The sequence below is a fragment of the Haliotis rufescens genome, unplaced genomic scaffold, assembly GCF_023055435.1.
Source record: "Haliotis rufescens isolate VD_foot unplaced genomic scaffold, xgHalRufe1.0.p SCAF_6, whole genome shotgun sequence".
In the NCBI taxonomy this organism is placed as follows: Eukaryota; Metazoa; Mollusca; class Gastropoda; order Lepetellida; family Haliotidae; genus Haliotis; species Haliotis rufescens.
Genome location: NW_025964334.1, coordinates 25710585 through 25723060, shown reverse-complemented (window position 1 = coordinate 25723060; position 12476 = coordinate 25710585). Strand labels below are relative to the sequence as shown.

Sequence of the window (12476 nt, the reverse complement as noted above, 5' to 3'; positions counted from 1 at the left end):
AAACCATTGCTCCTATGTTTTCTGTGTCTCCAGATGTATCGGGGTCAAGGGTAGGATGATTCATTACATTTTGTGCAGCATCTAAAACCATTGCTCCTATGTTTTCTGTGTCTCCAGATGTATCGGGGTCAAGGGTAGGATGATTCATTACATTTTGTGCAGCATCTAAAACCATTGCTCCTATGTTTTCTGTGTCTCCAGATGTATCGGGGTCAAGGGTAGGATGATTCATTACATTTTGTGCAGCATCTAAAACCTTTGCTCCTATGTTTTCTGTGTCTCCAGATGTATCAGGGTCAAGGGTAGGATGATTCATTACATTTTGTGCAGCATCTAAAACCTTTGCTCCTATGTTTTCTGTGTCTCCAGATGTATCAAGACCCTGCACGGCTACAACGCACAGGAGTTGTTCCAGCTGAAGAAGCGAGACTTTGAGAGATTCATCGGGCATGAGGAGGCCGTGAGACTGGATGGTCAGCTCACCATACAGAAGAAAACATCCGGGGTATGTGCCACAGCCAACTCATCTCAACACTGTCGGACTAAACAATACACATTTAGGGCACCTAAGACTGAATTGGGGGATCGTCCTCGATCTCCATTCTGTTATGATGTATTCCCAAGTCACACTCACCGCCATTTTTTCCAAAGTAACGTCACCTTCTTCAAGACTCATATTACTATTTCTCTCGCCCATGTATTATAAATTAACAACAATCTAATGCCCCTTCTGAATGCTAATTTGGGGTAGATTTCTATAAAATTATGCCTCGTACAGGTAAGCCCTTGATATGTACTACTCAAAAGAAGTTAAAGAACACAAAATTCTTTCATATTACCATACCTTTGCCATGACAGATTAACTACAGTAATACTGTATGTGGCGTGACAGATTAACTACAGTAATATGTGCCGTGACAGATAAACTATAATAATATGTGCCCTGACACGTTAACTATAATAATATGAAAGAATTGGGTGTTTGCTTAGCTTTGTTTGTGTAGTATATATAATTGAATCAAAACACATAAATGAATATTTTTTCCTAAAAAAGTTATTTTCATGATTTTTGAGAGAAGAGCAAAGTCCTTTTACAACAAGGCATTCTAAGTTGCATCCTGCAACAAGGCAGGTCGAGTTACTGTTGATATCACTGCTTGTCTCATTCACGAAAATTCAGTGCATTTTGATTGGATGGCTGACAGCATTAACTGGATTTGAAATGAATCTATGGGGATGAATGGGTCCAGGGTGTTTATCATAATAGAATGCTTATATGACACACGGGAAAATCAAGGATGGGATACTGGTTGATATGATTTGTTTGTTTGTTTGTTTGTTGGTTGTTTAACGCTGCTCTCAGCAATATTCCAGCTTTATGACGGCTGTCTGTACATAATTGAGTCTGGACCAGACAATCCAGTGATTGATGTCATGAGCATTAATCCACGCAATTGGGACATGATGACATGCATCGACCAAGTCAGCAAGTCTGACCACCCAATCCCGTTAGACGCCTCTTGCGACAAGCATAGTTGCCTTTTACGGAACATTTTTGTCCTAGTCCTACTTTTGGACAGACCCAAACTAAAGACGTTGATCAAAAAAAAAATAGTACCGGGATCACGTAACTAAGCTTACTGTTTGATATAGGTTAGACTGATATTGCAGGTAAAGATACACTGCTTTTCCTAATGAACATGTTTGTAGTTAAGATATTTGTCCATGAGTGTGAATGTACGTAACACTGGAACATGTTGTGTAGTTCGAGACACGGGGTGGCAAGGAACTGCGGGATATCCTACAGCGGCGGAAGGAGCGAGCAGCCACCAGTGCCAATGATGAAGCTACCCTGGGGAATCCTCCAGATTTCCAACCAACCACATACTCGGATGATGAGGACTCAGACGGTAAGGACAGAGTCATGTGATAATGTGTATTTCTGTGTTTGGTCTTTGGCAGCCATTGGCTGACTTGGTACACTATACTGAACTGTTTATCAGTTGTGTAGTTTAGTCTTGTGTATATATGCAAAGAGATTTTATTTATTAATATCTACAAATACCAAAAGGATTTGTAAACTTGAAGTTTAACATTCCCAAAATTGAAAATTAATTTTCTCAAGTACTGTAATGAAAACACCTATGAAGAACTGGTATTCTGAGACCATTGTGCATGGGATAATTATCTTATTTGACGCCAACATGGATTCAGTTGTACCAATGAAAATACAACTACTTCTGTTTGTCATTTCATGAACACTTTCTGTGATCAGGTGTCACTATTCAATCAATGCTGGGGTGGTCGGGTAACCTAGTGGTTGAAGCGTTTGCTCGTCACGCTGAAGACCCGGGTTCGATTCCAGACAAGGGTACAATGTGTGAAGCCCATTTCTGGTGTCCGTGATATTGCTGGAATATTGCTGAAAGCGGCGTAAAACCATACTCACTCACTCAATCAATCAATGCATGTTACAGTTATCTCACATCTATTCATCGTATATATTTAATAATGGCCAGACCTTTTTTTCTTTTTGGTTTACAGATTATGAGAGTTAAAAAATTGATCAGTAGGTTTGAAAAAATATCTAAATATATAAATGCATTATACAGTATTCTAAAAATCCCCTTAAATTTTTAATTGGATCGGTGAAATGATAAAAAGCATTTATGATGTATCGTTGGATTTTTTTTTGTTTATTTTGATTATCAAAGCTCTTTTTAAGTTTGGCAGTATGAAAAAAAACCTTGTCATTCTGATTTGATTTTTTTGTCAAAAGTTTCGATGTCAGCATATCCCTAAACCAAGCAAAAAAGTGTTGGGCCTCATGTCTTGTGATATCTATCATGTCTCCTCTATCTGCACATCCATGTCTGTATGTATTTCAACATGTAAGACAGGTAACATTACACATTCACCTCTCTTCTCTCAGTGTTTGTCGATGGCGCCGATGGTAATTCTACACACAATCATGTTCTCATGCAAACCCTGCTGCTACACTTGGTATCGGGTGCGGTATAGACAAGGTTCTTGTTGAGACGTAACTGCCCCCTAGTGAAATAACTAGCATAGCTGCTAGAGCCCAGTTGGGTTAGTGAGTGAGTTGGGCTTTATGCCACTTTTTGCAATTGTCAACCCATGTCATGATTGTCGTAGGGGGCGGATATGAGCTTCATGAATCCAGATCTTTAGGCATAACAAGTAATGCTTGAACCACTAGGCTACCACAATGCCCTCTGTCAGGTTTGAGGCAGATAGGCTGGGGATGGAGGGTTGGGGGGGGGTGGTAGGTGGTTTGTGGGTGGGGAGGGGATGAGGGTAATTAAACATGACAGGGTTGGGGAGGGGTTTAGGATGAAACTACATTTTGGGGAGGGCCTTTAAAAAGCAGTTTGTGTAAGATATTGGAGACAGGAGTGAAGAAATGGAGAACAGAAGAGGTGGCTGGCTCAATAGCTGAACAGGGCGGTCGGGTAGCCTAGTGGTTAAAGCGTTCGCTCGTCACGCTGAAGACCCTGGTTCAATTCCCGACATCGGTACAATGTGTGAAGCCCATTTCTGGTGTCCCCCGCCGTGATATTGCTGGAATATTGCTAAAAGCGGCGTAAAACCTTACTCACTCACTCACTCACTCACTCACTCACTCAATAGCTGACAAAAATTTGTATCGTTGTGTATGGTTTAAACAAGTACACCTCAATTTTCAAAGAACAAAGGCGTTAATACGTGGATATGTATTTGTTTGTCACATATCATGGATGCTGGAATAGAATTTAAAAACAGAGCAACTTGTCTCTCAATAGCCTTGTCTGTCAGTGCAATGTGTTTGTGCTGATTGAGTTAGATACAACAGCAAGAGGCTGCATGAGTGATCGTGTGTGCGTGAGTGGTGCCGGTATTTGGCAAGAGTGAGTGAGTGGCGCCGGTATACTGCATGATGCTAGTGTTAGCTGCATGTATTTCCTTGCCTTACAGAAGACTCAGACAATGGTGAGTTATTGGGTAGAATTGAATTCCTCTTCATCTGTTTTATTTTTACTCTTACAACAGGCTACCGGAAAAAGATTATATTTGTAAGACAGTGTTGTACTATATCAAGTTATTTATTTGTACACTTTGCAACACGTTCATCTGGAATGTTTATTGGATAATAAAATAATTGAAAATTTTCACTCACGTTTTTATACCTGTATAAGAAATGACACATATTTTGCTGGGTTTGCCAAGTTTTTCACAATAAAAAGATATTAGAATCTATGTTTGTTTTGAAGTTCACAAATCTGTTTTTCATTTCAATAATTTAAACACACATTAACACATTTACCACAAGAATGTTGTCTTATAACACTACTTCTAAAATCTATCTGTCTAGAGTGTCTGTCTTTTGATGTTTATCAGGAGGGTCTATCAAGAGGTGTCCGGTTTTTGTGTCGTGCACACTCAGCAATATTCCAGCTATATGAAGGCGATCTGTAAAGTCATGTGACTCTAGTCACGACCTGACAATCCAGTGATTGACATCATGAGTATCAATCCACACAGTTAGTGTACTATGACACTCAGTCAACCAAGTCACCAAACCTGACCACCCGATTAGTCGACTCTTACGACAATCATAGGTTGCTGGGGACAAATTCTTACCCAGGATCCTAAAGGGTTCTTGAGGTTTCTGACTGCAGATATCTCTCTAGCATTTCTGTCTAGACGTGTCTGTCAATAGATTTCTGTCTAGACTTGTCTGTCAATAGATTTCTGTCTAGACGTGTCTGTCAATAGATTTCTGTCTAGACATGTCTGTCAGTAGATTTCTGTCTAGACGTGTCTGTCAATAGATTTCTGTCTAGACATGTCCGTCGATAGATTTCTGTCCAGACGTGTCTGTCGATAGATTTCTTTCTAGACGTGTCTGTCGATAGATTTCTGTCTAGACGTGTCTGTCGATAGATTTCTGTCATGGGATGTCTGTGTTATTGATGTCTGTTGAGATGTGTGATGAGAGTGTTTGTTTGGAGATTTGCTTGTCTAGAAATGTCTATCTATGGATATGTGACTAGAGTGTCTGTCCAGACATGTATGTCCAGACATGTCTATCTGTTGATGTCTGTCTGTGGATGCAAGGGGGATCAAGTAGTTTTAAAAGGGAGGGAGGGGGCAGGGTGGGGGTGGGGGTCCAAAATATAAAAATCCTCTCAGTCAATTTTACTGCATACATACTACATTTGGTTTTCAAAAGGGGTGGATCCGGACCCCCTGGATCTCCTATGGATCCGCCTATGATATATGGATGTGTGACTAGAGCATCTGCCCAGACATGAATGCCTTATTGTGTCTATCTTGATGTGGCTGTCCATCGACGTCTGTCGAGGAATGTGTGACTAGAGACATGTATGTCTAGAGATGGCAGACTATGGATGTGTGACTAGAGTGTCAGCCCAAACATGAATGTCTTGATGTGGCTGTCCATTGATGTCTGTCGAGGAATGTGTGACTAGAGACATGTATGTCTAGAGATGGCAGACTATGGATGTGTGACTAGAGTGTCTGCCCAGACATGAATTTCTTGATGTGGCTGTCCATCGATGTCTGCCAAGGAATGTGTGACAAGTGACATGTATGTCTAGAGATGGCCAACTATGGATGTGTGACTAGAGCGTCTGCCCAAACATGAATGCCTTATTGTGTCTATCTTGATGTGGCTGTCCATTGACGTCTGTCGAGGAATGTGTGACTAGAGACGTGTATGTCTAGAGATGGCCAACTATGGATGTGTGACTAGAGCATCTGCCCAGACATGAATGCCTTGATGTGTCTGTCTTGATGTGGCTGTCCATCGACGTCTGTCAAGGAATGTGTGTCAAGAGACATGTATGTCTAGAGATGGCCAACTGTGGATGTCTGGTAAGGAATGTGTGACTAGAGACGTGTATGTCTAGAGATGGCCAACTGCGGATGTCTGGTAAGGGATGTGTGACTAGAGACGTGTTTGTCTAGAGATGGCCAACTGTGGATGTGTGGTAAGTGATGTGACAAGTGCCTGTCCATGAATGTCTGATGGAGATTTCTGTCAAGGGATGCCTGTTCACGGATGCATGTGTAGATGTCTGGCAAGTCATTTCATAATAATCAGGCACTGACTGTAGATCACGCTAGCCTGAGATGTGTCACAGCATTTGGAGATGGTACTTCACTGCCTCACTGTAGTTCAGTAGTGTAACACCCACACTGCCATAGCTAGTGTATAGTCAGCAGCTAAAAGCTAAAAAACAAATCCATTACAATCAGATGTTTTACTCCAACACAATAGCTCTCTACGTGAAGATTTCACACCTCCACAGGAGGTCAGGTCAGGTGACCTCTCAGTCAGCTAATTCTCCTGTGTCTTGAAAATGAATATAATCAGGGAGTTCCAAATGCTGAAACATAAAGCTGTTTGCTAATTTCCATATTTATAAACCGAGGTGTTAAAGAATCTTTTTAGAAAGTGGACATCTCATTGGCTCCAGAACCTACACATCCTTCCTTTAGATTGGGCAGTCCCTCAGAATTCATGTGACGCAACCTTCTCTAAGTGTTGTGGGGTCTTGACACACAGAGCTATCATACCTAGAGTAAGGATCTGATTTTAATGAAATTGATCAAATATTTCCTTCCAGCCATTAGAAACAGGAACTTTGTTGTCTTTATTGAAATTAATGTTGTATTTCTGACTACATTGACTTAAAAAATTAGGATCAGTTGTTAGGAAAACAGGTAAAAATGTTTGACATTTTATACACAGTACAGATAAAGCATTATTGAGGATTTCAAGAGCTGAACATTGTTTATTGTGCCGTGTGTTCTGACACGTGACGTGGGATCTGCACAGTGTTAAGACTGTCATATAAACATGGCCTCAACACTCAGATCAGATAATTCACTTATTTGCATCATTACATGAAACAGCTGAGGATAAGGAAGCTGTTCTTATTTGTAACGATATTTCAGGTGGACGATTCCTGATGACAGGGCAAGAAATAGCTCTGAAAGGTTGTTTCAAATAATGAAGTTAAAATAATAAATCCTTAATGTTTCATTTCTTCTTTTTCTACCAACTTCTAAAGACCACCTCCTTGATCTAGAGGTGGAGCGTCCGCCCGGAGAGCGGAAGGTCCGGGGTTCGATCCCCGGCCGCATCATAGCAAAAGACTTTGAAAGACCATACTTGTTGTTACCCTGTCTGTCGTTCAGCTTTAAGGGCTAAAACAAGGACTGGTCGGTTCAGAGTCAGTATACTGTGTCTGAATGAGGTATTCATATTAAACTGCGGCATGGTGTCTCAGTGTGCTAGCACTATAAATCGGCATCAGTCCAGACTAGTACAAGCAGCCACACACACACACACACATGCATGCACGTCGCTATATAAGTGCAATAATCTTGGACACGACGTTAAACCCAATTTCACTTCACCTCACCTCACCAACTTCTAAATGCCTATCAGAGAGTCAAAGCTGTTCTATATATCCATGACATCCATGATTTATGTTATTAATACATGTTATTATGATTTAAGTTTATTGCCATTTCACTTTTTATATGATAAGTACCCTTATCTTCTCCAGCAAATATTAATTGTGAGATTACATGAAAATAAAAGATATTTAACATTTGTTTTGCATGTGGACAATATCCAGTATTTATTGTGGTTGTCTTGTTTCAGATTCATCCAATGATCCGCACTTAGCAGAAACTGGCAAAACTCTCCGAGATCTGCTCATCAGACAACGCAAGAAAATCATGGAAAACAATGTGTTCGACAACCCGGGACATCACCACTGAGGGGAGGCTACTCTGGCATGGATGAAGAAGGGAGATAACTCTTCTCCAATGGTGCATAAATGATAAATGTTAATGACTGGGTTTGTTGCAGAGCACACAAGCTAAAACCTGTGCCGAGGGATGCCCCAAGTATTTAGTCTCCTGCTTAGAATATGTCCATGTATGTATTTACTTTATATCAAATGGTATGAATCTTTGTTTTACCTTTTGGGTTTGTGTATCAAACATATTGAAATATTGCCCTTGGTACAAATATGAAATTAACAACGTTGCCAATCATGGCAATGATGCTAATTATGTTGATAATTTATACCCAGCTATACAACGCTTGTCCATGATGACATAATGACTGTATGCACATATGCGCAATTTATGACAAGACCAACATGGTTGTATAAAGTGGGGTCGTAATATGTCTGATTTGTTTTAAAGGTGTATCAGTATATGAATACAAAATACCCTGTTATATAAATAATAACCTTGTATCACATTAATTCTTATGTGTTCAAAGGATGCTTAAGAACCATTCTGAGAAAACCATCATTTGAATACCATATACCTTGTTATATAAATAATAAACTTTTTCACAGGAAACCCTATGTGTACAATGGATGCTTCAGAACCATTCTGAGAAAACCATCATATGGATACCAAATACCTTGTTATATAAATAATAAGCTTTTTCACAGGAAACCCTATGTGTACAATGGATGCTTCAGAACCTTTCTGAGAAAACCATCATATGGATACCAAATACCTTGTTATATAAATAATAAGCTTTTTCACAGGAAAACCTATGTGTACAATGGATGCTTTAGAACCATTCTCAGAAAACCATCATATGAATACCAAATACCTTGTTATATAAATAATATGCTTGTATCACATTAATACAATGGATCCTTCAGAACCATTCTGAGAAAACCATCGTACAAATAGAAAATACCTTGTTATATAAATAATATGCTTGTATCACTGGAGTACCTATGTGTTCAGAGGATGCTTCAGAACCATTCTGAGAAAAGTCTTGATCTAACCATTGTATGAATACAATGTACCGTGTTAGATAACAATATACATGTACTTGTATAGCATGAATACCCAAGATTTGCATATATAGCAAGCATGGATTTTGAAAGGAGGGGTGTACAGCTTTAGGGGAAAAGGGGTGCACTTAAAATACCAAAATCCTAGCACATAATTCGGGAAACAATTTGTGTTTATTCGCCAAATATTGTCCAGTAAATTTTAGCTTTGCTTCCACAATGCAACCAGATGATTTAGCTGTAAGTTGTATGTTATAGGTAAACATGATTAGTATGCTTCAAATAAGGATGACACATCTCTACTCCTCCCTGAATCTATTTATGCATAAGTCGCTTCAGATACTTTCAGAATCATTTTTATCTAAATATACATGAACCTGTTCTGTTGATGAAGATATTTAGACTTGGTATAATGTGCTTTAAAAATGTCTTGTCAAAAGAAAGTAAAGTGAATAATTATTCAGGATGTGTTGACGACTTATTGCTTAAACTTTGATTTTAATTAGGCATGTTGACATTATTGTCTCAAATACTTTGCTCATATAATTGTGTATGGTTTTCAGTTTTGCTCAGCGATAAACTTGCCAAAAAGTAATGCTAATGTAGTCTATATACTGCAGGAGTGGTACACTCATTTATGTACTCAATAAGGCTAAAAAAAAATAGTCTTAGTTCTCAGGCACCGCAAATATCATCATAAAGTCTACCCTACGTTTTGTTGTTATTTCCATTTTCCCAAAAAAATTAAATCCTAATACTTAAAAACAATGCAATCCCATATAGCATGCAATTACTTCCCTTTACATGCACACTGCATTACTGCGCATCACGTGTGATGGTCATGGCAGCAATGAGTTTGTATGCTTGTTTGTGTAGGGAGGCCCTTTCCCAGGTTGATGGTACACAACTGTTTATTTGGTTACATACTAGTTTGAACAAGGAAAAAAAACCACCTTCACCCGCCCGCACTATATTTTCAAAAGTCATTGCCTGAGAACCAATTCTTTTATTTTTAATAAGCCTTAGTCATATTTATGCAAATAACATGCATTGGAGAATTAGCATAGTTTTAATCAAACTAGTGTAGACTAGCTAGCACCATTTAAGGCCAAAGAATTGTGAGGTATTGTTGCTTAAAGGACATTGTGGTTCCTTGGTAACCATAGAAACACCCTTGCGTACTCTGAAAACAAAACAATGACACTCATATTTTATAGCCTGGCAGGTCGAGTTGTCCCCAGTCTGTTAGTGCATCATCAAAACAATTTATTAAAATATTTATTAAAATATGTTTTCTTATTTGTTTTACAAAGTAATAAGTGTCAAAAGTTTTCAAATCCCAAGTCAAATGATTATTTTGTCTCCTATATTGGCCTACTTTAAGGGATTTTTAAAGGACTAATGAAGCAGAAAAAACTACTCAATAATTTATTTTAATTCACATGTGTGAAAATGGTAGAGAGATTTTAAGATTTAATGAAATTAGCCGTTTATTCTTCACACCTGCACTATAGTCTCTGTGACGTTTAGAAATAGTCTACAGGGAAGTAGTTTCTAGATAACCGTTACTGCTTGCATCAACAAATATCCTAGTCAGCTTGTAATACCACTATTGGAGGACCTCAAACTGCTTGAAATGTAAAACGGAGATTTATATCTGTAACCATGGTGATGGTTAAAACAAAATACTTAGTATACCAAATATCACTGGCAGTGAACACGTCCAATGTTGCCGAATATCAAAATGGTAGCTTCGGCTGCCGTCACATGTTGCCACTAAACTACCAGCATGAATTTTTTCTAATTATTAAAAAACTTCAACAACCCTCCTTACCTAAAGACAATCAAAGGTGTTTGTATATAGACTTGAATTTTGTCAAATATATTTGTTTTTTGTTTATACACTGGTTCCAACATTTAGCTTCTTGCCCCCAAAACAATTCAGGTTTTCCCTTTTGAAAAAATAAATGTAAATAGACATGTTTGTATTCAAGTTTTGCACTTTTCTATTTTAACCAGATTTTATTTGTTGTATGAACTGTTGTTCTGTATCTGACATGTCTTTGGTGAGGGGACTGTATAGCCTCAGCAGGCATAGGACATCAAGCGTCGGGACTGAATCACATTTCCTGGTATTCAATCTTACCAATTGTTGATTGATACTTTGACAAAAAAATTGTTTAATGAATCAACTAGGTATACTTTCTTCAGCTTTTCTTTTAATCCTCTTCATATTTTTACCAGACTCTACCCAGATTGATAGGAAGGCTTGTTTAGACATTATGATCTTCAGAATGGCCTTATTATTGAACGGTACATTGACATGCATCCACGGGCAGTAATCTGAGGCTACTTTTTATTATGAAGAAAATGTAGCTGACATGGTACATGACAATTAGTTTCATTACTAACAGAGGGCAGTCAGGTAGCCTAGTGGTTAAAGCATTCCAAGACCCGGGTTTGATTCCCGACATGGGTACAATGTGTGAAGCCCATTTCTGGTGTCGCCCGCCGTGATATTGCTGGAATAGTGCTAAAAGTGGTGTAAAACCATACTCACTCACTCACTCATTACCAACATAACATGTTGTATACCTGTAGTGTCATTTTGTTTCACAGGAAGTCATGAGTGAGATGTCATAAAGTTGTACCGTCCATTTTGGAGTTTTGTGACAATCCGATCTATTACTAGCATCCCTTCATGCCTGCCTCATGTCGGAGGTGAAGAATTGTTTCTTGTATACCAGTGCTAAAGAAGAAATCGTTCCCTGACAATACTTTCCCAATTTTGTTTTGTTCATTCCAGTCCTACTTCCCTACAACTAACATTAGTAGGTTGCAAAACCAACACTGCTTTCCTTGATAAGGTTCTGACCAAAGGATGTTATAAACAGATTTACTCTGCATATAGTGTTGACGATAACTGAAGCATGTGTTAGGTACCTCATCTTCAATTTGATAGTAATGAAAGCCACAAATATTATAGTGACAATGACAATTTTAAGCAGAAGAATACCTACATCTTAGCAGAAGTATCTATCCTAGCTTAACCCATTATAGTATTTTGTATTTGTGAAATGTTTTATGCAAAGCACTCAGATGTCCACATTATATTGAGGTGGATCCTGGATTTTGAAAAGGGGAATGGGGAATGTACAAGGACGGATCCAGCATTTGTAAAAGGGAGGGGTCCAAAATGCCAAAATCCTCTCAGATAATTTTACTGCCCACATTTGGTTTTCAAAATGGGGGGCACCTGGACTCCCGTTTTTCATTGATCATGGAACTATTTAACAAGGAGAGGGTTTAACTGTGAGGGTGGTCTGCTGGCTACATATTCAACTAGGGTAGTCTTCTTAACACACACAGGCTTATACCACAAGAATTAATGACTACTGCGGTTACCTTGACAATACCCATGATAAAGATGTTCCTGTAACACCTGACAACAAATTCTTTGAAGAAATTAAAGTAATTTTAGTTAAAAAGGGGAATACTTCTTACATTCTGTACTGTTAACCCTTAGAAACAGATATTCTATTATTGAAAAGGGGGAATAACTCTTACAATCTATTCCATTAACCAGTAGGACAAATTGATCTGTTGCTGCAT

The 12476-nt window shown here is 38.6% G+C and overlaps 1 protein-coding gene across 5 annotated transcripts in view; it reads left to right on the top strand.

Annotated features, from left to right (window-relative positions):
- Positions 1–10484, top strand: part of LOC124111441 (epidermal growth factor receptor kinase substrate 8-like) — a 113447-nt gene extending 102963 nt beyond the window's left edge. For all 5 annotated transcript variants that reach the window (XM_048385897.1, XM_048385900.1, XM_048385899.1 and 2 more), the window contains exons 22-24: positions 370–505; positions 1766–1910; positions 7700–10484. In XM_048385897.1, coding sequence (XP_048241854.1) covers positions 370–505; positions 1766–1910; positions 7700–7818 — 400 coding nt within the window. In that variant the 3' untranslated portion in view covers positions 7819–10484. The remainder of the gene's footprint in view (positions 1–369; positions 506–1765; positions 1911–7699) is intronic.
- Positions 10485–12476: the final 1992 nt, after the last annotated feature.